The sequence below is a fragment of the Cicer arietinum genome, chromosome 1 (assembly GCF_000331145.2).
Source record: "Cicer arietinum cultivar CDC Frontier isolate Library 1 chromosome 1, Cicar.CDCFrontier_v2.0, whole genome shotgun sequence".
NCBI lineage: Eukaryota > Viridiplantae > Streptophyta > Magnoliopsida > Fabales > Fabaceae > Cicer > Cicer arietinum.
The window spans coordinates 3,662,381-3,690,280 of NC_021160.2; the positions used below are offsets into that span (position 1 = coordinate 3,662,381).

The following is a 27,900-nucleotide window of genomic DNA, read 5'->3' on the forward strand; positions in this document are numbered from 1 at the left end:
GCTTTTTTTAAATGATTTTTATAATGGTTTACTTTTATATTATAATTTTTTTTTTAAGTTTGAAAATTAAGTTTTAAATAGTAAATTCATTTATTATAAATATCATTTAAAATATTTTATCTATTTGATAAAAGAAATTATATAATAAAATTTTTTAAAAAAATTAAAATGAGAAATTATTTTAAGAAATTTACCATAAATAATTTTTTTTGAATACTTTTTTTAAATAAAAATTTATTTTTATTTTGTTAAAATATTTAATAAGGAATAATTAAGTTATTGAATGTTGAATTTTTTATTTATTTATAAGAGTAACTTATATTTTCTCCATCCAAAAAAATGATTCATTTATAAAAAAATAATCCTAAAATAATTGACTATTTTAATTTTCAATTGTACTTTATAAGTATAAATATGTTTGATTTTTTGTTTTCCAATTAAAACATAAATTTTAAACGATAAAATTTTTATTTCGATTTCATTAAAATTATGTTGGTAAACTTAATTTTGTCTCAAAAATATGTTTAAGCAAAAGTATCACTATGATGCTTTTGCATTTTTCATTTTTCGTTTGTATGATTCATTCGCAATTTATCCTCTACTATATGTAATAATTACAAATATAATTTTAAAAAATATATATCTTTTTAATAAATATACATTTAAAAATACATTTGATTATATAATTCAAACAAATTTTATTATATAAAAAAATATTCAAAAATAAATTACGTTAAAGAAAATTTATGTTCAAGTAAAAGCATATTAGTAAAATGAGATTTTTTTTAAAAGTACAAATTATAATTCAAACACATACTTTTCTAATGCAATATTGTTTATTATACATTTAAGATATTGATAATGCATTAATACTTCATTTTTTAATATGTGTTAAATGATCTAATGACTCAATTATTTTAATGACTTAATTATTTTAATACGGATGAAATACTATTTTTGAGTAATTTTTCATAAAAAAAAAAAAAAAAAGAAAAAAAAAACTTTTTTCAAACTATAAAGTTAAAACCACTGTTTTAACAATCTATAACAAAGGACTCATTACTTTATTAAGCCAGTTTATTTTGTGATTTTTTTTTAAATTATGTTAATTTTAATTTATTAATAAAAAAATATGAGATTTATAAAATAGATTAATGTGATAAAGAAAAAATGAAATGCTAATTCAGAATATTTATATTTTTAATGAAAATAATTATTTGTCATTCTTATTATTTATGAAAACACAAATAATTGTTCATTGCATGAGTTCATCATCTTCTTTGTTAGCAAATAAAATTATCATAACACTTAGATCAATAGTTAAATGCCAAAATTATTAGATTGGATACTATATCTATATTCTTAGATATTCAAACTTAATACCTCTAAATTGTGAATTTTAAGTTTAACTAGACAAAAGTAAAAAAAAAAAAAATTAACTACGCTTTTAATCATTTTGGTTTAAACTATCTGTGATTTTGATTACACTAGTTTTATACGAGATTTTTATTTTAAAAAGTGAATTAAGTAAATAAGGTCTTGCAATCATTTTTTTTAACCTAATTAATTTCTTAAAGTTCTCCTTTTTCTTAAATAATAAATATGTTAGTTGTTATTTTGTTGACCGATAGAATTAAATTTATAAATTCTTTATCATTGAAATGTACTCTCTCTGTCAAATTGAAGAAAGAGATAGAGAAAATAATTAATAAAAAAATAAATAGCTAAATATGGAGAAAATCCAAACTCCGTTATCACACCAAATCATATATTCCTTTTTGTACAATCAAATCACTTAATAACTCCTAAAATTTCACTTTTTTTATTAAAATATTTAGAGTTAAAATCACTAAGTAAACAAAAATCAAAATTACTGTAACTTAAATTAGAGTGGATAATTAATTAAAATTATAATTATGGTAAATTTTATTCAACGTTTGTGAAAAATAATTGAGTTAGATCTCCCCCAACATTCAAGAGCACTCGTGAAAAGCATTGGAATATCATTTATATTTTATGTGTGGTGTGTGTATGTCTCACGTCATCTAATTTATTATTAGTCCTATAAAATGATTTTGTGGACCGAATTATGACTTTATAACTAGATCTAACGTACGTAGTTAATTGGTAGAGCGTGTGAAGTTATAAACTTTAGAGTATTAAGCTCGAATGTTAACTCATAAAAAATGTTAAAATAAATTTTCTAAAATTTATTAGGAGTGAGTTAGATAAATGGTGGCAGAGACTAATATATATATAATCATATTCAACTTTTTTTACAAATATAAATCTTAATTTATATAAAAAAATATGATTCAAAACGACAACAATACAAATACAAATTCATAAAAAAAAAAACATATAAACAAATATTAAAGAGAATATTCTCTCAAATGTTGATAGAATAAATATAATCAAAATACTCATTTTCAAATCTTTAACATTGAAAAGAAATAAATTACTTAAATCAATTCAAGTTTACAATCAATTATTACATAGAGAAATTAATAACCCTAAGAGTCAAACTCAATCACTAACACAGTATTTAGGATTTTTATTTTTATTTGAGTAAATAAAAACATTTATTTGATGCAATTCAAGAAAGTGAGATTAATTGAGGACGTCATATGACAAGTTGTGCAAGTTGTTGGATATCTATTGGATAAGTCATTCCTGGACTAAGAGTACTATTGTATGAAACTGATCCAGTGATCACGTTTAAAGCTGTTGTAGGATGAAATCCATCATAAAAAACGTGGTCATTTCTATTAGAGCATGGTGTTGATCCAGGAATACACATCCCATCTGATCCCACTGGACAACAAGGAGTATTCAAATCGGTAAAACCTGAAATAAATAAAATATCACAATGACATCAATTGTTTAATTAATATTTCCCCCTTATAAAATAATAATAATTGAAATGTTTACCGAGTGAATTATCAACGGTGCCAGCAGTACTATTTATAAAGATGTATTTGGAATCATGATAAAGGTTATTGTTTTGAACGACGAGATCTCTAAGCTTGTGACTAAACATTAATGCATCAATATTCTCATCTTCAGCACAAGAACCATTTTTGCCGCGAGTAGTGATGGCATGTGGAGTGCAACCTATTAGGCCCAATCCAACTACGACGAATTTTTTTGCCCCAACACTATGCAAATCCTGCACACCAATATACCTTTTTTTTTATTAATTAATATAAACAATCAAATCATCATTGACAAAAGAATAAAAAAAAATATACCTGCAGATATCGGGATAAGTGGTTAACAAGATATTGAGCATACTGCGGGGGACTAAAGGTATAACTTGTTGAGGATTGGGGAAGGAAATAATTGTTTATGTAATCGTTGCTTCCTATATTCACATAATACAAGCACTTATTTAGATATTGTATGGTTTGTGGGATACCTCCAAGCTTCGTAGCAATTCGAGAAATTATGATTCCATGATTTATTAACTGTTCTCCCAACGGGATATTTGCACCCTACACACCATTTATTAACATTGTCAACATATATCAAAAATCAATTATAAAATTAAACAAGGAAGTATTAATGGATTCGTTTACTTTAAATTAACTCTTCTTCCACTTAATATTAACAAAATAAGTATTAATGGATAAGAGTTACTACTTAACTCAACGTCCGTAAATAAATTCTTTTTTTGCTAATTTAACACCACTTTAAATATAAAAAAGGTATATTAACATAGATATCTACTCATTGTTCTTTAAAATAATTCAAAATCAAGGGTAGTTAAGTAATTTTCTATTACTTTTTTTACGCTATCAAATTTATACGTTCAAGTTAACTACGGTTTTTATTGTTTTTTTTACTTCTCACTCATCCTTGCTGTGCATATAAATATATATATGATCATGATAAACAAAATTTCTTGAAAAATTCTAGAAAAGATACCAGGTGCTAACATACATCTTCTAAACTTAAAGTGAATTTAAATTAACGAACACACACACACGCACATATATATATATATATATATATATATATATAATTGAATTTATACCAAATTTTTGCCGCTCTCTTCAAGAATTCCAGCTGAACCAGATGCATAGTTAACCCCTTTAAGTATGTCTGACCCACTAAGGTTTGCAAATGGTGGAATCAGATTCTCAAATCCAAGTAGTTGTGCTACAGTGATAAATCATAGAAATTCAGATAACAAAATACAAAATATTTATATATGAAGCCCTTAACATAAATTTACTTATTTATTTATAGTATACATTTTCCAAAAGTGTTCAATTGAGTATATATATAAAATTTTACTTAACTTATGAGTTTACCAAAAATTAATATTTAAATTAGTACAACATTTCCTCCAAACCTTTGGCCGTCAATGTTTTAGGTTTAAGATTTTTACCGCAATCATGTCTTCAAATTAAAATTAAAACTCACAATCGTAATTGTGGCCCCAATGTTGCAACTTCAATTATGATCAAATGAAAAAAGTTTTTTCATATATTGTTTTTAAAAAATGAACAAAGTTTCTATATAATACGAAAGAAATTGATGAATGCAATTTAAAAAGTTGTTATTAATGCAAAATAATTATGAAATACCAATGACGTCAATGGTTGTAAATCCATTTGTAAATCTTCCAGTTGGACCAGCTGGAAAGTCAATGCCATATGGAACGTAATTAGCTTTTGCAGAAGTTGGAAGATCGTTGTTGTTTCCATCGGAAGACAAAGAATCACCAAATATAAAAAGACAAGGCACTTGAGAAGGAGGAGGAGGAGGAGGAGTTACTATTCCATGGACACAATGTTGCATGCACCATGCAGCCAAGATAATATATTGCAAAACCAACCATCTTTTATCCTCACAAACCATCTCTCTATTTTTAGGAATATGATGTATTGTAAATCAAGATGATGTATCAATCACAAAATGGAAAGCTGTATATATAGGATTTTTGTCGATAATTTGTCAACACGATGTATTAATTAATGAAGGATTACGGATTTCACAAGTTAACTTTTATAATTAGTACTTTCTTAATATACACATAAGGTCCACAATTGATTTCAATTTTATACTGTTCTTTTTAGGAATTTCTTTGGTACCCATAAAAATAAGTTGGATACAGTATCCATAAATTAAAATTTTAAATTACTTCAAAATATTTTCAAATATAATGTAGCTTTAAATGATTTACTTGTTGGATACTATATACTCAATCAAAATATCAGTGTTTCATCACTTTTTTTTTACTGAAAATTTTGGAGATTTTTTTTTTAAGTACCATCTTTTTGAAAAAAAAAACACATATATACCCTCTTTTAAAAATTATATATGCAAATGCTCGTTTTTTTTCTTAGTTACAAGTCGCCATTTGGAATGGCGACTTCCCACTTAATTTTAAAAAAAATTAATTAATTATTTTTAATTTTTAATACATAACATAAATATTATATATATAATTAATTAATATAAAAATAAATAAATAGAAATTTTAAATTAAAAAAATGTTTTTAGTAAACTCAAGTTTTAAATAGATATTTTTCAAAAGTTTTAATTTAATTTTTATTGAAATAACAAAAGTAATATATATATAATTCATAAAAATAGATAAATAGAAATTTTAAATTACGATAAAATTTTAGGAAATTTAAGTTCGAAATACCGATTTCCAAAAGGTTTTTTAAAAAAAAGAAAATTATTTAAATTTTTATTGAAATAACAAAAGTAATATATATATATATATATATATATATATATATATATATATATATAATTTGTAAAAATAGATAAATAGAAATTTTAAATTACAATAAAATTTTAGGAAACTCAAGTTCGAAATGTCGATTTTCAAAAGGTTTTTTTAAATAAAAAAACATTTATTTCAATTTATTTTCAATTTTTGTTATTTCAATAAAAATTGAAATAATTTTTTTAAAAAAATACCTTTGGGAAATCGACATTTCGAACTTGGACTTCCTAACATTTTATCAGAATTTAAAATTTCTATAAATTTATTTTTATGAATTATATTAATTATTTATATATTACTTTTGTTATTTCAATAAAAATTTAAATCATTTATAAAAAAAAAAACCTTTGAGAAATCGGAATTTCGAACTTAAATTTCCTAAAATTTTATCGTAATTTAAAATTTTATTTATCTATTTTTATGAATTATATTAATTATATATATATTACTTTTGTTATTTCAATAAAAACTGAATAATTTAAAAAAAAAATGAAAAATGCCCATTTAAAACTTAGGTTTACTAAAAACATTTTTTAATTTAAAATTTCTATTTATTTATTTTTATATTAATTAATTATATATATAATATTTATGTTATCTATTAAAAATTAAAAAAAAAACTGAAATTTATTTTTTATTTTTAAAATCAAGTGAGAAGTCGCCATTTGGAACTTGGACCTCCTTAAACTAAGAAAAAAAAAGGAGCATTTACGTATATAGTTTTTAAAAGAGGATATATATGTGTTTTTTTTTCAAAAAGAGGATACTCAAAAAAAATTCCCAAAATTTTGCACCTATATATGAGCATTAATTCTTTAAAGAAAAATCTATCTATAATCTATATAATATCGAATAATTTCTAAGCAATTTAAGCTTTTTATACATGGCTTCACTAATATTACTTTCCCTTATTTTTAAATGTATGAATATGTTACATTGCGAAGTAAAATAAGTTCAATGACATTAAACTGAAGCTGAGAGCATATCAGCTTTTCTCTAAATTTTAAATGACATTAAAAATTTATTGCCTTTATAAAAAATAAAATAAAAACATCAGTTGCATTAAATATATGACAAAAAAGGTTACCACCTATAAATCTATCTATAATCTATAAATTTCAGAATTTCTTTTGAAGAATTAGAATATCAACATTGGCTTACCACACGTGACCTCATTTGCATTATTTTCTCTTATTTTTAAATGTATTAAACCGTTACATTGCCAAATAAACCAATTTAAAAGACATTAAACTTCTTGGAGCATATGTACAATTTTCTCTCTAGATTTTAAATGTTATTAAATAATGGTTACTGTTAAAAAACCTCAATTGCATTAAGCATTAAGTACATGTGAGAATATTACCACATATTAGAATCTTAAATACTTGCATAAATATTTACATCATATATTAAAAAAAATATAATTTATTTTAATAATAAATAATTATGTAACTTAGATAAAAAAAAATTAAGAGTATTAATAAGTCGTTGAAATAATAAATATTTTTGTGACTGAATAAATAAACAAATTTAACACATCAATAATCAGTTACAATAATAAAGTGTTTTCTAACCGAACTTAAAAAATAAAAGCATTCATAATTTAATACAACAATCAAGATTTTCGACACGAAAAATTTTGTAACTGAAAGTTGAAAAATTAAGAATCTTAATAACAGAGTATATTAAAATTGAAATTGTGGTAACTGAATTTTTTTTAAATGAGAGCATTAATAAGCTACTACAGTAATGAAAATTTTAGTAACTTAAAATAATTGTAACTAAGATTAAACAAATTAAGAGCGTTGTTAATATGTTACGATAATAAAGAAAATTTATAACAAAAAGTAAAAAATTTAAGATCATTAATAAGACATTCAACACCATTCGCCTTCCGTTATTGATTGAAAAGGTATAACGAAATCGTTGATTAACGTTTTAAAATTTTATTTAAAACAAACTTTTTATTGTTTTTGTACCGCGAAAAATTATTGTTGTCACCATAAGCAAGACATTAATTGATCTACAAGTTTAATTAGGAATAACTTCAAGAAGAGACTGTCTACATAATTTTGTTATTTGATATTGATGCAAATACTTGTTCTTATACACCATTGTGTAGCCAATACAAAATCATTTTCACAATCAACACAAATGTAAAAAATATCTAAAACGTTCCAGTCAATATGTATTGGTTTACACCATAAACTAATGTTTTTACCGATGCTTTTGGCCACAATTATTTGGTTAGTAAGTTGTCTTCTAATAATGTTTTTATTGATGCTGTAAGCCATGATAATCAGATTTAAACATTTTTTTTTGTAAGTCTATATAATATGTTTTACTAATATTACAAATGTGATTTATGAGAAACAGATGGTGCAAAATTAATATAAATGTTGTTGAGTTAGTGTAAAATCTCAAGATTTTGTTTCTAGTCGTGTAAATTATTTTTTAACTTTTTAGTAATTAATTTTATTTTTGTTTTTAAGTAAAATAATGCGTATCCTTTAAATATTTAAATAATTTTTTGAAGTTATATTTAGAGTATTACAAATATCTCCTTATAAAAATTTAACAATAATAGTTTTAATTAAAAGTGAATTAAATATGAATTTTTACATTATTAACGTTTAAAAATTCATATTTAATTATGATATTAATAATTTATTATATTCGTAAATATAATTATAATGTATTTTATCTTGATACAATTTGATTTAATTTATTGCATAGGAAATGCAGTGCTTCAAATTATAACTTTTCGAAGATTAAGTTGATGAGCATGAACTATTATAAAAAGTTTGTGGTTGAATCACTGATTTTTTTATTTAATCATAGGAAATGCAGTGCTTCAAATGTTTTCATTAACTAATTTAATTTTCAACTCATAATATTTAGAGAAAAATAAATAAATGGTCAACAATTTTTCGCAAACACAACTTTACACTTCATATTTGTTAAATTTATTAAAAAAATGCACCTATATTTTATGTTTTTTGATGAAACTTCATCTGTTTTATTTAAAATACTGATTCACTTGCACAAGGGTTATGTTTTGTAATTCCCCTCACATTAATATGCATGAAGAGATTTTGAAGAAGTTGGTGTTTATTAATTAGTATGATTTAAATATTAAATTTACTATCTCTTCTAAAATAAATAAATAAATATATTAAATTTCCATGCAACAAGATTTTTATTGATTAACTTAATTATTATTTTGTGTGTGTGTAAATAATAAGAATTCAATAGAGTTGTTTTAGCAAAATTTGATGAGGTTATTAATGATGATCGATGGTGGAATACTGTGTTCTTGCAAAAAGACGGTGTAGCTTAATTTTGTGAAAAGTGAAACCCGGCATTTATAATATATCCAATTCAAAATGAAACATAAACATATGATTACAATATTTAGCTCAACCAAGTTGTATACACTATCAAACTACCCGGGAAATCATCTCCATATTCTTCTCCTAATTATAATAATAAAGCATTTCGTAATTGAAATATGTGTTATGCCGAGTGAATTATATAATATATATCACACTAATTGAAATGTGTTATGTGACAAATACTATATAATAACATTTTTTTTAGGTAAAGGTTGATGTAGAATCATAAAGTGTAATTGAGTTTTCTATTTAAAATATTTGTTATTGTTAATATAAAGTTGTGAGGGTGCTTAAATTGATAATAGTTTTCACAAATCTTTTATTTAAAATATAATACCAATAAAATAAAGAAAACAACATATGCCATACAACATGACGAGGAACAAACCAAATGTCTCATTCATGATCAAATCATATATAAAAGATAAAAGAAAAACAAAACTAAATATATGTAAAAAAATCATTTATTTAAATAAAATAAACGGATAAAATAAATTAAAAGAATTATTTCTTATAAAAAAAAATAACCTTAAATCATCTCTATAATAGATGAACTATAATAGATGAAGAAGAAGAGTCAAACTTAAATTTTTGTTTACAAAAGAGAACAACAACAAAAAATTCACTCATTTTAAATAACTTTATAAAAAAAGAATTAGTTTTTAGTACAAATAAAAGTATAAGATACTAATTTATATCCACTAAAAAATGAGTGGCTGTAACTTAATTAACCCCAATTATTTTAATTTGTCAACAACTAAATAATTGAATGGTTTTTTTATAAAAAAAAAAAAACTAATAATAAAACTTGCGCCCACTATATGCTAATACATGAAGAACTGCAAATTTGAAATAAATATCAAGTGTTCCTTCAAAGATTAACAAATGGTTTGCTTTATATATATATATATATATATATATATATATATATATATATATATATATAATTATAATTATAATTATTTTTGGTGAATATAGATATATTATATATAATTGAAATATATCAATTTTTTTTATGTTTATTAGTTTATCAATTTTTGTTTCATACCAAAAATAAAATTATGCTACCATTTTATTCTGTTAAATTGTTTTTTTGTTAGACTAACCATTTTGCTTTGTTTAATTATCATATACTATTCACACTATTTATATAGTTTACCAATAAATTGTTGTTATTATTATTGTTTAATTTTTAAGTATAATAATTAAATACATATTTATTTAACTATTGAGTCCCTCACTTAAAATTTTTAACAATAAGTTTAATTAAAAACACAAATTTTTAATTAAATTAAGAATAATTTTATGTGCATGGCACGGATTCTTCCACAAGTTATAGTACAAATCAAAAGTAAATATAATGAATAAATAATTCCCTTAGATTTAAACGTATGTTATACGTTTCAAAATTGCACGTGTTTTTGCTATGATTGTTCTCTTTGCTTTGATTCACAATTTATTTTCTTCGTCTAATTTATACATAATATGTGTCAATGAAACACATTTTTTTTATTACAATTAGATAAATTATGTCTTATTCTTTCCTTATGAAAATTTTCTCATTGTGGGAAGTATAAATTTTGGTGGAACTAATTTTACGGCTAATCATAATATCTAAGTGTGCCTGAAAAATTAAATAGACAATATTTGTGTCTTGTTAAAAAAATAGTATGTGAGGGATTGTGAGTTATGATTATCGGTGTTAATTTTATAAGTTCACTAATTATTGGTTCCACTTTACGGGATTTTGATGGAAATATCCTCTTTTTAAAATTATAATCTCAAAATGTCATACTTTTAAAAGAAAATACAAGAATGTCCTACTTTTTAGCTCCAGTTGCTCATCGCAACCTGGGGATGCGACCTGCTGAAGAAGAAAAAATTTCATGTTAACTAATGGTCGCATCCTGGGGATGCGACCTTCTAGACCTCTTAATTCTTTTTTTGCCATTTGCATTTGTTATTGGGTAAATTATATTTATTATTATTAAATAATTTTAAAATAATTAAAACATTTAAAAATTCAAAATACTATTATAAATAATAGGCTAAATTACATTTGTGGTCCCTTAACTTAATTTCAGGTAACGTTTTAGTCCTTTATATTTTTTTTTTCCGACTTAGTCCTCTATTTTAATTTTAAATGACAATTTGATATTTTATGTTTTAAAATTTCAACAACGTTATCCTTTATTAAACAAAAATTCAATCAAAACTCATAAAATTAATTATATTCTTCAATATAATACAAATTTCATCAAATCCGTAACGCAAATCTTCAAATAAACTCATATTTTCATACTTTATTTGATATTATTAGGAATAAATGACTAAATCGGGAAAAAAAAAAAAGATAAGTGACTAAAACGTTACCTGAAATTAAGTTAAGAGACCAATGTAATTTAGCCTAAATAATAATAATAATAAATTTAATAATATTATATAACTTTTAATAATTATAATAATAAAAAGAATAATAATAATAATTTTAATAATAATAATAAAAAGAAAATTCTATTAATAAAATAAAATAAAAATACATTCTATTAAAAGAAAAAATATATTAAAAAAAAGAAAAATAATAATAATAATTTTAATAATAATAATAACAATACTAATAATAATATTAATAATAAGAAAATTATATTAATACATTAAAATAAAATTGCATTAAATCAAAAGGTAATTTAGCCTAAATAATAATAATAATAAATTTAATAATATTATATAACTTTTAATAATTATAATAATAAAAAGAATAATAATAATAATTTTAATAATAATAATAAAAAGAAAATTCTATTAATAAAATAAAATAAAAATACATTCTATTAAAAGAAAAAATATATTAAAAAAAAGAAAAATAATAATAATAATTTTAATAATAATAATCACAATAATAATAATAATATTAATAATAAGAAAATTATATTAATACATTAAAATAAAATTGCACTAAATCAAAAGGAAAAAATACATCAATTTTGAGTAGATGTGCCAGCTTGGACAATGTTTAGTACAACCAGATATCCGACATAATCCTATTTTGCTGGTAAATTAACACTTAATATTATTTTTGTTAACAATTGAGTTATTGATTATTTAATAAATTAAAAATAATTAAAAAATCAAAATACTATTAATAAAGCAAAATAAAACACATTATATTGGAGGAAAAAAAATGAAGTTAAACAAGAAGAGGTAGTTAAGAAATTATTTTATCGGCAAAATATAAGGAACACCTTATTTATTTTGACACATTCTTATAACAACATTCTCCTATTTTTTGTTTTGGCAAATTATTATAACAACTTCCTCCTATTTTTCTTATCTAATAAATAAAAATTAATGAAAATAATAATAATAATAATAATAATGATAAAATATAAATTTGATATATTTTGTCCTTCAGTATTTTTTACTTTATTATTATTATTATTACTATTATTATTTTTATTAAAATTTAAAATATTATTAAAATTACTATTATTATTTATTAATATATTTTATTTTATTAATAGTTTTTTGAATTTTTAAATAATTTAATTATTTATAATTTATTAAATAATAATTAGCAAAATTAATAAAATGGAAAAATATATATATATATATATAGTAGATGGTGGCATCCCCGGGATGCGACCTTGTGTTGATGATGCGATCAGCAATGGGGCAAAAAAGTAGGGCAATTCTATATTTTTTTTTTTTTAAAGCAGGACATTTTGAAATTAAAAAGAAAAAAAAGAGATATTCGTGTCAAAATCTCTCACTATTCAAAGAATTGAATAAAATGTAAAACGACAAATTGATTTGATAAATTTGTAACTTCATTATTTAGTTAAAAAATCATTTAAATTTTTTTTTTTAAAGTGTTGAATGTACATTTTGTCCTTCAGTATTTTTTCTTTAATTTAACGTGTTTTATTGGTTCAATTTAATTAATTTTATTTTATTAATATAATTTACTTTATTATTATTATGACTATTATTATTTTTATTAAAATTTAAAACATTATTAAAATTATTATTATTATTTATTAATATATTTTATGTTATTAATAGTTTTTTGAATTTTTAAATATTTTAATTATTTATAATTTATTAAATAATAATTAACAAAATTAGTAAAATGGCAAAAAAAAATATATATATATATATATATAGTAGATGGTCGCATCCCCAGATTGCGATCAGTGAGTGGAGCAAAAAAGTAGGGCAATTCTGTATTTTTTTTTTCAAAGTATGGCATTTTGAAATTAAAAAGAAAAAAAAAGGGATATTCATGTCAAAATCCCGCACTTTACATGTTGGAGGGAGTAAAAAATTTTATAGTTTAAAAAACAAAAATAAAAAAATTTAAAACTAAAAAGCCCCTAAAATTTTGTGAACTTAATAGGGCTTATGACCCACTTATTCAATATTTTTTTTTAAAAAAAATATCGACAAAAATTTTTCTGATTTTTTCCCGATAAATCTTTTTTCCTCAAAAAATTTCAATTTTTTTTTGATAAAAAATGATTTACAAATCTTTTTATTTTTTCTCAAAATATTTTTAATTCAAAAAACAAAACTCGATTTTTTTTAAAAAAATTTCACAAGTTTTTTTGAGAAAACATTTTTTTAGATTTTTTTGAAAAATATTTTCTATCTTTTTCGAGAAAAATAAATTTAAAAAATTTTTCAAAAAAAAAATCTCGATTAACAAAATATTAAGCCTATACGCCCCTTATACTTAAGTTCACAAAAAATAATAAAATAATATTTTAAATAATTTATTTCAATAGAAATCTTAATATTATGGATTTATTAGAAGATTTTTTAAGGGACTTTAAACTTTATAACTTTAATGATAACTTACGTTGTAACTTGTAATCAATAAACAATTACATTGTAATGGAGACATTTGTCTTCCAAAAGGTTAAATAGGTGAAGTTTCTGCTCAATTAAAAAATGGATGGAGTGTGATTGACATTTTAATAAATCTTAGGGCTGGTTATTATAAATTTTCCAAAAATATATTTTGAAAAACAAAGACCTATAACATATTACAACTTGTATTTTAAAAATCTATCTGCTATGGTACATGGTTTAATGAAGAAATACAGTGATCTTAGGGTTGCAATTTGTTGATGAATATGTTCACCAAAGCTTGTGAATCCAACTTTATTTTTGGCTCGATATGTAGTTTTCACATCTCCATTTTAATTCCGTTTTAAAAAATGAAGAGAGTAAAGTATGAGGTTTTCATTTTTTTAAAAAACAACCACCCCAAATATAATAATAACTAGTAACATCAAAAAAATTTATTAAAAACAATAGCTGTTAAATAAATTATTTTCATATTTGTTAACTAAATTAATTACTGATTATAAAAAAATACAATTACTATCGATCTTAATTAATGTATGTAAAAAAACTATTTTAATTATAAACATGGTAATTTGTCATATATATTAGGGTTCAATTGGAACAATTGCTCTTTACAATCGAATGTTGAAATAGAGAGAAAAAAATTGGGTGTCCAATAGAGGGTGAATTGGGTTATAAGTGGACCATAGAAAAAGATGACCACTATAGACCTTTTGATGTGAGTGGTCCAGAGTAGACTATTTAATTGATCAAATATATTACTATCATTTTCTTTAAATTAATAATTAGCACTTTCCGTTCTCGTGATACCTTTAATGGTACGTAATTATCTACTTTAAGCTTTATTTTGTTTGAATGGAGTGAAATGTAATAAAGTTTTATTGTTTTGATTTTTATAAAATAGATGAAATGAAGTAGTACATGATGGAGTTATTCCATTCTAATATTCTATCAATTTTCCTTGTGTATCTTTCATTTCAATTTGAGGTATATATGGCGGGTATAGAGTGCAATATAATTAGATTTAAATTGTTGATTTTGATAATTAAGTTAGATGTAGAATTTATAATAGTTAAAGTGTTAAACTAATATAAATTTTGCATTAATAAAAATACCAAATTGTTAGACTCTTTTTTGGAAGAGACTAACAAAATTAGAGAGATTTGAATTATGAGGAAAAGAACACTAAAAAAAACAATCTAATAATATAAAAATATTATTTCATTTATCTATTAATTTTTTAATATAGGACAATATTTAAGGTTGAATTGAACAACATTTAGTTTTTAATTTTCTAAATGAATTTTAAAAAACTGTTTTTAAAAAGAAGATGAAAAAAAAAATATGTTTGGCATTTTCAATTTTTAAAATTAACCGTCATGAAGTAGAGATCTAGAAAAATAAAACTTCTTTCAATAATTTATTTTTAAAATATATTTTAAAAACTTAAAAACATAAAATTTATTTGAGATATATTTTATTATTTATATTATTATCTTTTTATCTTAACACATCGTCCAAACAATCGACTTATTTTAATCTTAATAAAGTATAATTTAAAATATTTTAATATATATATTTACTAATATAAAAATAATAAAAATAATAAATTCATGGTATATATATATATATATATAACACGTGGTTCAAACAATTGAGTTTTTTAATCTTAATAAAGTATAATTTTAAAATATTTTAATATATATATATATATTTAATAATAATATAAATAAATAAATAAATAAATTCATGGTATATATATATATTACAAAAGTGACGTATAATTCACTCTCTGTAGTAATATATTTAGCTTATGAAATTAATTTTGTTACATTCAGTGTAAATTTTTATACTGGACCAATATTATCAATCACCTTTTGTATTAAGATATAATTACAATAAGATGATTTTCATGATCAAATAATTTTAATTGACTATGAATGTAAAATACATACAATGTTAGTGCATAAGATTTAAATCCTATAATTATTTATAAACTTAATATTTTGAAAGTTTTAATTTTATTTTTAAAATTATTCTAAATACATCATTAATTAATTCTACCACTTTATTTTAGATTTGGCCACCCACAAATATTTTTTTGAATAAATAAATGTATATTTATGTTTGATATCTCAATAATATTTATTTAGCTAATTCAAGCTAGCTTATTTAAAAAAAAATTAGTAAAAACTAAGAAAATAAAAAATTATCTTTTATTTTATAAAATTATTCATTTTATTTTGAAAATTTTAATCTCTTTATTAACAACTACAAAGATAATTTTGTTAATAATAAAAATCGTCTCGACAAAAATGAAATATAATAGACAATAAATTTCTTACGAAAAATGTTATTTCTTCACATTCTGTTAAAAAAATTAAATTTAGTTATTAATATTTATTTTAATAAATATTTATTAAAACTGATTTCTTAACATTTATTTTCTAATAAATATTTGAGTTCTTTAAAAATATATTTGAGTTAATATTTAAAACTACAATAATAATTTTTTTTTAAATAAAAGAAATATTATTATAAAAATAATAGCCATATATACAAATTACACAAGAATAGTTAACATCTTATAAATAAAAAACAAAAGAATGGCCAAGAGCATCCAATACAAAAATAAATTCTACCATACCGTGAGAAATGTCTAAGCCACAACCAAATATCATGAGAATAGATTAAATTGCAAACTATTTACTTTTGTGTCATTAATAAAAAGATACATTTCTCCATGTGTTTTTAGTTTTCAAACTCCTCTAGTAAATTAAAAACCAAAATACATTTTATCTCTCTGATTTAAAATCTCCAAAATTAAAATATGAGAACATTTTTCAAAACAAATTTTACAAAAGTGATCTCCCAAACAAGTTTTGAATATTAATTAAAACAGTATTTAAAAAAATTAAAAACTAAAACAGAGATCTTGAGGAATAATTTAAAAAATAAATATATTAATATAATAGATATGATACGTTGATTATGTAATATATATTAGAAGTAATTCAATTCATTAAAGTGTAGTAAGTCATAATGTGAAAATATAATAAGCTTGATTGTATAAATCATAAAAACTTATAAATCATAAACCCATATATAAACACTATAAGTAACGATGGGATATGAATAACGATGGGATATTTAAGTAATTACAAGATTTAGACACACAAATATAAAATTATATTATTTAATTATTTAAAAAATACATATTTTTAATAATTATTCTTTTATTTTTATAAATATGTCTAAATATTGCGTAAAAAACATTTGTCTATGTGATAAGCTAAGCAAAGCTAAGCTTATTGAAGAACAAATTGACTTAAAGTAATTTATGATGAGTGAAGGAGGTGTTGAATATTGATTGGGTAAACAATGTTTGGATTAGAAGAAAAGTACGAATTGAATGCGACGAGCTTATTGGTAGCTGATGTAGGATGAAATCCATCCCAAAACTTGTACTCATTTCTATTATGGCATGGAGTTTTATCACGAGTGCACGTCGCATTCAATGTCAATTCACAACAAGCAGCATCCACTACTTTAAAACCTGAAATTAATACAAGGATCATATCATGCCACTAATTATTTATAACAACAAAAATAAAACACGTTGATCAATTAATGTTTCAATATAAAATGAGGATAAAATATTTTTTTGTCACCAATTTCAGAATTCATTTAGAATATTGTGACATCTTTTTCATAACAATTTAAATTTTTTTAATAAGAGTTCAGTTAAATATACATTTTTAAATACAAAAACTTAATACACCAAAATAACATACATCTGGACTTTGAAATTAAATTTCAAAATCATTTCTTTTGCTGAGTTTTGTACTATAATACATAAAGTACATGGGTAGAGTTTGATAATATTCCGATAAAACTTCAATTTATTTTTGATTTTATAGAAAATATTATAGATTAAAAATTGAAAATATGAAATAAAATACTAGAAAAATGAAATAAAATAAGTGTTTACCATGTGAAGTGTCAAATGGGTCTGATGAAATGTTTCTAAAGAGGAATTTGGAATCAGTGAATTGAGAGTTGAGTTGATCAACTAGAGATTTAAGTTTGGTACCAAAAATGAATGCAGCATCATTCTGCTCTTCAATACATGATCCATGATTAGCAATGGCATTTGGAGTGCAACCAATAGGACCTACCCCAAATACGACAAATTTTCTTGCCCCAACATCACGCAAAATCTGCCCTCAACACAAACAAAATATTAGAATATGTTATGAATGTAATGAATGTTTTTTAAGTGAAACATATATAGATAGATAGATACCTTTAGAGATTGAGATAATTTGTTAACAAGATCTTCAGCATATTCTTCAGGCTTATAGATGCGTCTTGTTGGGTAGAATTGAGGAAGGAAATAATTACTTATAAAATCGTTGCTGCCTATATTGACATAATACAAGCACTTATTAAGATATTGTGAAGCTTTTTGATCACCTCCAAGCTTGGTACCAATTTGGTCAACTATGATTTTGTGATGTTGTAACTGTAATCCCAATTCCACATTAACTCCCTACATTGCATATAACATTTTAGAGGAATTAAATTATTATATTACCATAAAGACAATGTAACTTTATTCAATTATAAGGATACCAAATGTTTGCCAGTCTCATAGCGAATTCCAGCAGAGCCAGATGCATAATTAACACCTTTCAATATATCTGACCCACCAATGTTTGCAAAGGGTGGGATGAAATCCTCAAATCCCAATATTTCACCTGCAATGGTTATATATTACTTTGAGTTCAACAAAAAGTTTGGGATATGTAAATAAACCATATGAATCAGTTTATGAACAATATATCATCATCTCATTGCACAAATATGATGGTTAAACACAGTAGTTGATAATATTTAATTAAAAAATTGTTTATTGCCTAAATTATCTTTTATGGTTAATAGATTACCACATTGAAAGTATAATTAAATAGTTAAATTAAATGAGTGGTACTTTAATTATACATATAATCATTAAATGTAAGAGAATTTGGTTAAAGTTTACTTCTCTTCCATTCCAAAAAATTTATGAGTTATTTTTTGTTATATTTCATATCAAAATCTTCATTCAATACAATATACTAATTGCTTAGTATATTTTTATATTAGGGGTGACAAAATGAATGAATTTGGATTTGTATTTGGATAAAATGAATGGATCAAATTAATCAGTTAATCCATTCACAATCTACTATTTTTTTTTAATAAAAAATTCAATTTTTTAAAGATATTTTTTAATATGCCAATAAATTAATATCTATAATAGTAGTAACACTTTAATTTTTTAAAAATATTTTTATTTATTATTTATTTAAAATTTTGCAAGAAACAAATTATTTTTGAAAATCTATTTTTTAGATTATTTTAAAAATACTTTCAGTATTTTAAAATTTGTATTGTGTTTTAAAAAGAATATAATAATTTTTACTAAATAAAAAACGGATTTTAATTATATTTTTTAAGTTAACTACTATTTTATTTTTATAAAAAAAATAGATTACGGTTTTTTTTTCAAAGTTAATATAGTTTTTTTCTGAATTAGTTAACTACGGTTTTGATTGTATTAAAAAATAATAATTTTTTTATATTATTTTTAGAAAAATGTATTTTAGAATTTAAAAATAAATAATTTCATTATTATTAAATTAAAAATAAAGTGATGGTTGAAGGTTGCCCGCGGCATAACCATGCAGTTTCTGTCTCTGTGGTGATCAACGACAGAGTTTCAGCGATACGGATATCACTCACCAACTCCTATTATTAATAATTAATTGATAAATATAATATTTAAATTATTATTTTTATTTTAAAATAATAAATAATTCAGTTTTTTTTAAAACATAAATAAAAACCAGTTTTTAATTTTATAGTATCAATTTTTTTAAAAACAGTTTTATTTACCTAAAAAATTTATTTTTTAAAACAGTTTTTAAAAATAATAAAGTAAAATCAGTTATTATATACTAATAAATAGAATTAATTATTTTAGAATATGTTAAAAAACAGTTTTTAAAATAATATAACAAACCCTGTTTATAAAATAGTAATCAAACAATATATTTGTGTAAAAAGAAATTATTTTTTACTTTTAAATATACATTTTGTGAAATAATAAAATATTTATATGATAATAGTTTCTTAGGTGTATATATTTTAAAATAAATATATGCAATCCATTGAATTGCTTAAAATAACAAATGTGATCAATTATATTTTAAAATAAGGTTGGATGAATTGAATCCACCTATATTTTTAAAGAGTGTTTCTTCTTTTACGACAATGTTCTCAAATGTATAAAAATATATGTTCGATTAATCTATCTAAATACAAAAATATACGTCCGATTAATCTATCTAAAAGTGTAAAATACATATTTGGATTGACGACTCTAAATAAAATTTAAAGATTTTTGAAAATATTTCAAAATGAAAAAATAAAATTTTATTTTTAAATAGATGTACTGAATATTTTAACCCATTAATAATTTTTGTTGTACGGTGGATGGATTAGATGATTGAATAAATCATATTGCGATCCCTACTTTATATAATATATAAAAAATAGAGATTAATGGTATGGTAAGAATGTTTGTTACCAATGATGTCAATTGCTGTTAGTCCATTAGTAAATCTTCCAGTTGTGCCTTTTGGAAAGTCGATGCCATATGGCTTGAAATTAACTTTTGAAGCTGTAAGAAGATTGTTATTGTTTCCACTATCAGACAAAGAATCACCAAAGATAAAAATACAAGGTACTTGGGGTTTTCCATAGACAAAATGTTGCATGTAGCTTGCCCCGAAGAGAAGAGACAGAATCAACCATATTTTAGTCTCATAAACCATCTCTATGACTACAAAATGGAGAAATAAAATATGAGTTTATGTTAAACACGAGATAAAAGGTGTACATATATATAAGGTGTTTGGGCCAAATTTTTAACATTAAAAACGGCATAATTCATTACTGTTAATACTATTAGATATTAGATATCAAATTTATAGTAATAAATCATAGTAATAAATCTGAAAATTTGAAAAGAAACTTCCGAAATTAGATATCAAATTTAATACTATTAATTTATTATTATAAATTTATTACTATTTTTTAGTATTAATTCATTACTATTTATTACTAATAAAAATACATTTCGGAATTTTCCGTAAATAGCAAAGTTTCGGAATTGAAAACCTTTACATTTCTAAATTTTATATTTCAAAACTTTCATATTGTCAGAAAGTTTTGAAGGTTTCTGCCTTTCGAAAGTTTCATGTTCGTGGAAACTTTCGAAAGTTTCATGTTCATGAAAACTTTCGAAATTTAGAAAGTAAATATTTCGAAAATTTCAAAGTTTCGAAATTTATCTACTTTTGAATTTCGAAAGTTTCAAAGGTTCGAATGTTTGCAAATGTAATTCGGACAATTCAAACTTTCGAATAAAATGGATGAAAAAAAAGAAGAGAATCTTTGGGGGTTTTTCCTAATAATATTAGGGGCAATTTAGAATTTTCCTTGATGGTGAGGGGTGGGAGGTTGGGATGGCAATTAGACCCATACTCAGGTACCCGAAAAAAAAACCCACAATGGGTAGGGTAAAAACCCACATAATGGGTATGGGCATGGGGACGGGTAATTACCCGCAAAATTAAGCGGATAAGGGTACGGGTACTATAGTACCCACCCCGCCCCGCACTTATATAAATATATTATTTATTTATTTAGTTATTTATTTATTTATTATATTAATGTTTAGTTTAATTAATTGTTTTCTTTTATGTTTTAACATCTATTAATATCATTGAACCATTACAATATTTATAATTGAAACATAAAAGTTTGAAATTTTTTTAAGAATCTAATTATAATAAATAGGTAAATAATTGTGATTTTATAACTAATAGTTATATCTTATTAATCGTGACTTTATAACTATACTTGCAACTTTGTATCAATTATCTCGGATAATATTGTCATATGAGTTGCAACTTCACAAAATATTATTATGGATATTTAAATATGTATTGTAACGAGTGTTTATTTGAAATGTTTTTTAGTTAAAAAATATTTTGGTTTATAATATTTTATGATTGGATTTAAGATATTTGAATAATTTTTAAATTTAATCACAATAATATCATTTATTTATCAATTTTTTTAGTTAAAGTGTGGGTAACGGGTATGGATACGGGCACTTAAGTATCCAGAGGGTAAGGGTACGGGTATTAAAGTTGATACCCAAGAGGGTACGGGTATGGGTATTTTTTTAAATCGCGGGTATGGAGACGGGTACTATAGTACCCTACCCAAACCCTACTCATTGCCATCCCTAGTGGGAGGTACAAGTGAGGGGTGCACGGTACAAAACCCTTCTTTATATCTAAGTTGCTCTTTCAAATTTTGCGGGTAACTTATCTCTAGTGACACCAATAAAAATGAATCACATATAATTTAATGTTTATGTTAAATACTCTTTTAAATATAATTTTTTTTTTGCAAAAGAAAAACATGAAAATTCATTTGGTCCTTGAAATTAAAAACAAAAAATTTATAATATTATAAGTTTTTATAATAATGTGATAAAAATAATCAATAATATTTTTACATAAAAAATAGTTGATTTTCTAATGTTAAAGGAAAAAAGATGGAGTACATGAAGATGTAAGAGAGAAATATAATGAAAACCAACATCAAAGAAAATTAAAGAAAGGATGATGGGGAAACATCCATTTTTTGTTATGGGAATAAAATTTTAAAAGTGTATTAAACTAAAGATAATAAATCTCCTACTAATAGAAAAACAAAAAATAAGTTGCGGGGACAAGAGCCACATTAGCTAATGAATAGATTTACCCTTGATTTTAAAACATTAATTAATTTATTTTAATAAATTCATTGAATTCTTAAAGGTTTAAATTGTATTAATGATAAAAATATAAATTCTCAATTAATTTTTTTTTAAAATAATTAAACGAGAGAATTCAACTAAAAGACATTTCAAAATTCATAAAATTACGGGAATATTTATTATATTATTTTTTATATGATGGACAACAAAATTTATAGAAGAATTTTAAAAATCTCTAACTAAAAATAATTAATATAAAATTAAAACTAAAAGTATTTGAACATTATAATTTTTACAAATATAAATAATAAATTTAATAGATATAAAAGTTAAACGATTATTTTTGCATAACTTAAATTACTACCTAATCTATTATTCTCCTCGTGCATGGTTGATTTTTTAAAAAAAACCAAACCATATTCATTTTAAAATCGATATAATTTACAAAAGTTTTTTAAAAAAAATTCGATACTTTTTCGAAAAAAATAAATTTCAAAAGCTTTTCAAGAAAAAAATTTCAAAATTTACAATATATTGGAGGTCTATGATCCCCTCCCTTAGGCCCACAAAAAATAATGAAATAATGAGTCATGGTTTTAAAAAAATTATTTTAATTGGGGGGCCTAATATTAGAGGCTTAGTAAAAACAAAATTAAAGGAGACTTTAGAATTTTGGACTTTTTTGACAGCTCTAGTAATAAGTAATTGATTAAATAAAGTTAATAATATCTCAATGAAATTAGTAATAAATTATCTGAAAATATTGTCGAAATGTGGAAGGTCGATGGGGTGATGACAAAATCATAATGGTTTTAGAGTTTTGAGGATTTAAGATGTTTGGGAGTTGAGTGGATAAAAACTGGATAAAAACCAAATCTAGATATAAAACATAAGTGAGTATTCAACTGGTTCATAAATAAACCGGATTATCACCATTTGATTTTAACTAGATATTTAAAATGGATTTGAATCCGATTATAGATTTAGGCCTCATAATCGGATTTTTTGCAGAACCCTACTCCTAATGTAATAAATAGTTATAAATAGACAATATCATGCATCGCACGAATAAAAACACTAATTTGTCATTGAATAGACAATATCCTCCTTCAAATCTCTTTTCAAATTTTAGATCAAAATCCTACAAACAATTATATGAATTATTTTTTTTATTATAATATAAAATATTTTTAAAAAAAATTATATTATTATTTAATGTAAAGAGAAACGAACGAGTCGCTTAAAATTCAACTAATCAGTCATAAAAACGAAGAAAAAAATATTGTTCATCATTTTCGTGTAGGATTTACATGTATTATATGTATATAGTTTTAAGATATTCAAAAGAAAATGAAATTTATCTGTAATCAAGCACTGCAAAAATGTTATAGAAAGTGATTATACCATCAACAGAAAATACCAAAGTTGTTCAAGACAAAAATTACACTTAGACTTGTTGCACACAAAAAATAGAAGAAAGAAAATATAAGACGCTTTTTACACGCCTCCACATGAACAACACGTTATACAAAATTAAAATTGTGGCACACTTTAATGGCACCACTAAGACATCTTTAGATTTGAGCTAATCGATTAATGTCATAAGGGTGAGCATCTAATGCAGATTGAGCATTGTAAGCCCTCCTTCCAATAACACTATTTCCAGCCTCTGTTGGATGAAATGCATCCCAAAATAAGAATCCCTTTCTATCTCTACATGGGGCTTGTAAGGGCAAACATGTAATTTGACCATTGTTCTTTCCTATACCACAACATCCAGCATTTGTAACTCTGAAACCTGAAAATTAAATGCCCACAATAGGATCATAATAAGCATCAAAATGATTTTGATAGTAACCCGTCAAAATTCATGCAGTCGGACGGATATATGAAATCATACAATTAAGATTAAATAGTCTAAATTTAAATAAATTTGATATTATTATTATTATTATTATTATTATTATTATTATTATTATTATTATTATTATTATTATTATTATTATTTCTAAATATACAAGTTTAAAATGGAAAGCATTTAATTAAACGGCTTCAGAAAGTCCCAACTGTAGAATTAAATGCAGTTTTGACTAAATGCAATTTAGGTTTACATGAGCTATATAGTATATATTTTCAAACTTTGACTACCCATTAATAAAATGTGACTTGAAAACGGTTTAAGGAGGAAATGAATTACCATAGGATGATGGGTTGTTTATGATGTCTTGAAAGATATCATAAACATTAATATAGATGAATCTTGCATCCGGAAATTGGTTATTGAATTGATCGACAAGAGATTTCAAACCGTTGTTGAATAATTGGTTTGCAGAATTAATTCTTGATACACATGTTCTACCATCTGGGCTGTTTTGGGCCAATTCACTTGGGCTGCAACCTATTGCACCAATCCCAAATAATGCCATTTTCCTTGCCCCATAGTTATATAGAATCTGAATTAATCACAAACACAACAACTCAGCTTTTAATTTCTCAACCTTATTTGGGCTTTTAATAATTACCTCCACAACTTTAAACCGTAATAATTTGATTTCCTTATACTTTTACTAGAATTATTTTTGTACTTTATAACAAATTAAGAATAGCTAGTTACAGCCATGCACTTAAATATATATTTGTTATGCTTTCTGATCACTGTTATAAGGTATAAGAAAAAAAAATACATTAAATCTTAGTAACTATTATAAATAAAATGTAATTTCTTTGAAATAATTTAATATTTATTATTTTTAATATATTATTTATTTAATTCAAAAATATTAATGTAGATAGTTGAGTGTTTGACATTAAAAATTAATAATTTAATAAATATAATCTATATTATACCTAACATCTAAAAACACTAATGTGATTAACTGGATTTTTTTAATAACTGTTACTTATAACAGTAATCAGAAAAATATTAAAAAAATGAAAAGTAAAAAATGTAGAGAGACAGAGATACTAACCCTTAGTTGTTGAGCATATGCTTGAATAAGGGCATCAGCATATTGTTGTGGAGTGTATTGTCTGCTACTAGAATAGATTGTAGGCATGAAATAGTTGTTAAGGTAATCATTGCTACCCAATCCAATTGTATAAATGCACTTGCTAAGATAATTTGCAGCTGTGTTTTCATCTCCTAAAATATTTACCACTTGGGACACCGTCCTTTGGTAATTTTGCACCTGCCCTCTAAAACTAATTCTTTGTCCCTACAAAATAGTGGTCAATATTTATAGAAAATAACAAAGTGGTTACTAAATGAGGAAAATGATCAAATTGAACATTAAATGCAAAAACAAGATTATTAGGTACCAGTTGTTGTCCTGTTTCCTCTCTAATCCCAGCAGCTGCGGAAGCATAATTGACTCCTTTGAGTATGTCTTGACCTCTAGCTGATGCATAAGAAGGTATGTAACTGTTGAACCCCAAATTCTCAGCTGTTAAATTTCAAGGAAATATTGTTAGACAATAATCAAATACATGCATGCATAAAGAGTTATTAATCAAACAGGGTCAAATCATATATATATATATATATGTATGACTTCACTATGATTGAATTTATACTGAAATAGTCTTAATTATTTTGATATTTATAGATAAGTGAATTCTTCAGTGTACCACTTATATAAGTGCTTCACTATGGACCATCTTTAAAAATCGTTAAAAATTTAACGATAATCGATAATATTATTTAAAAGTAATTTTTTGTGATCTTTGTTATCGATCTTTGTAAATAAAACTGTTATATAATTTATGTTGATTCAATATATAATATATATTTATTTTTCTTTATTTTAATCAAATCGATATTATTTAAGTTATTTATCTTAATCATAAAAATGAAAATGACCATTAGCATTTATTTCTAAGAAACAATGATGTCTCTAATCGTTGGAGTTTAAAATATTTTTTAAAACTAGTATAAAGTGGACCATAATCTATACAAAAATTTGACAAATAAGCTAATTAAAATATATGGATAGCTTGGTTTTTGTTACAAGAATGAAAATAAATAACTTTTTGGTGTATATTTTTATCAAACAAAAAACAATATTTTTTCTAAAAATTTACTCAACACACAAAAGTAAAAAGAGTATCACTGATACGACTTTTTTAAATTAAATATATCTCCTCTCATGGAATTGTACTTACGGGAAAAAATTACTTCTCCAAAATAATTAAAAACTTATATCAAAAGCAATATTCTCACCGATTACATCAACAGCGGTTTTGCCATTAGAAAACCTTCCAGATGGTCCACCAGGAAAATCAATTCCATAAGGGAAATAATTAGCTTTTGCCAAAGAAGTGAGTTGGTTATTGTTGCCATTATCGACCAAAGAGTCCCCAAAAATAAAATAGCAAGGTACTTGTTGTGCACCTCCAATAACACTCCACAATCCCACAACCAACACAACTAATATCCCTACATTCATCATAATAATGTCCCTATAATATGCCATCGAAGCAAAGAAAATGTGGCAATGTGAGAGAGGGATTGGATGTGGAAGTTGTCAAATTAACAAATCAATATATAGTACTCGAAGAGGTATAGAATAATGAGAGAAGTCTTTAAGGCTTTTTTGTATGGTTGGGGATATTTTGGTAGGAGCTAGCTAGCATTAAATTTACGCGGACATAAAATGCAATTCAATGAAAATGTTGGCTTTTGTGATGTATCACTACCATTTGTTGTGAAATTATTGCATTTGGCCTTAAATAATTATCATTGCTATAACTCATTATGATGGTTAGATAAAAAAAATAGAAACTAATGAGTTAAATTATAACACTTTTTTTTTAAATTGGTTCCGAATCAACTAATCAAGTATGATGTAGATCATCGTTAGAGTTTCAGATAATTTTGAAGTAGTAGTTTGTTGTAGATACTACATATTAAAGACAAATCATACTATTGTATTTGTATATTCTTGTGATTATTAAACAAAATTATATTTTTAAAAATTGAAAAATATTAGTATAATTGGTTTTTTTTTTTT

General features: G+C 23.0%; 3 protein-coding genes across 3 annotated transcripts; all 3 read right to left on the reverse strand.

Moving 5' to 3' along the window:
- Nucleotides 1–2,362: 2,362 nt before the first annotated feature.
- LOC101495032 (GDSL esterase/lipase At1g29660-like) lies at nt 2,363–4,905 on the reverse strand. The gene is made up of 5 exons (XM_004485903.4): nt 4,593–4,905; nt 4,037–4,161; nt 3,252–3,494; nt 2,932–3,169; nt 2,363–2,847 (listed from the first exon to the last, which is right to left on the reverse strand). The coding sequence occupies exons 1-5, from the start codon at nt 4,864–4,866 to the stop codon at nt 2,624–2,626; spliced, it is 1,104 nt and encodes a 367-aa protein (XP_004485960.1). The 5' UTR covers nt 4,867–4,905; the 3' UTR covers nt 2,363–2,623.
- A 12,443-nt stretch (nt 4,906–17,348) lies between these two features.
- Nucleotides 17,349–20,891, reverse strand: LOC101490095 (GDSL esterase/lipase At1g29670-like). The gene is made up of 5 exons (XM_004486225.3): nt 20,645–20,891; nt 18,646–18,770; nt 18,317–18,562; nt 18,002–18,230; nt 17,349–17,566 (listed from the first exon to the last, which is right to left on the reverse strand). The coding sequence occupies exons 1-5, from the start codon at nt 20,889–20,891 to the stop codon at nt 17,349–17,351; spliced, it is 1,065 nt and encodes a 354-aa protein (XP_004486282.1).
- A 3,383-nt stretch (nt 20,892–24,274) lies between these two features.
- On the reverse strand, nt 24,275–27,418 carry LOC101495909 (GDSL esterase/lipase At1g29670-like). The gene is made up of 5 exons (XM_004485906.4): nt 27,111–27,418; nt 26,210–26,334; nt 25,861–26,106; nt 25,089–25,344; nt 24,275–24,689 (listed from the first exon to the last, which is right to left on the reverse strand). Exons 1-5 carry the CDS (start codon nt 27,361–27,363, stop codon nt 24,466–24,468), a joined length of 1,104 nt encoding a protein of 367 aa, XP_004485963.1. The 5' UTR covers nt 27,364–27,418; the 3' UTR covers nt 24,275–24,465.
- Between the last annotated feature and the right edge of the window lie 482 nt (nt 27,419–27,900).

Excerpts from the sequence above, each read along its gene's own strand:
- LOC101495032 (XM_004485903.4), bottom strand. The coding sequence starts at position 4,866 with ATGGTTTGTGAGGATAAAAGATGGTTGGTTTTGCAATATATTATCTTG. Across the intron at positions 3,170-3,251 it reads ACTTATCCCGATATCTGCAG|GATTTGCATAGTGTTGGGGC; the intron begins GTATATTTTTTT and ends ATTGGTGTGCAG. Across the intron at positions 2,848-2,931 it reads CACCGTTGATAATTCACTCG|GTTTTACCGATTTGAATACT; the intron begins GTAAACATTTCA and ends TATTTATTTCAG.
- LOC101495909 (XM_004485906.4), bottom strand. The coding sequence starts at position 27,363 with ATGGCATATTATAGGGACATTATTATGATGAATGTAGGGATATTAGTT. Across the intron at positions 26,107-26,209 it reads AGGAAACAGGACAACAACTG|GGACAAAGAATTAGTTTTAG; the intron begins GTACCTAATAAT and ends ACTATTTTGTAG. Across the intron at positions 24,690-25,088 it reads AAACAACCCATCATCCTATG|GTTTCAGAGTTACAAATGCT; the intron begins GTAATTCATTTC and ends TTTAATTTTCAG.
- LOC101490095 (XM_004486225.3), bottom strand. The coding sequence starts at position 20,891 with ATGGTTTATGAGACTAAAATATGGTTGATTCTGTCTCTTCTCTTCGGG. Across the intron at positions 18,563-18,645 it reads ATGAGACTGGCAAACATTTG|GGAGTTAATGTGGAATTGGG; the intron begins GTATCCTTATAA and ends TATGCAATGTAG. Across the intron at positions 18,231-18,316 it reads AATTATCTCAATCTCTAAAG|ATTTTGCGTGATGTTGGGGC; the intron begins GTATCTATCTAT and ends TGTTGAGGGCAG.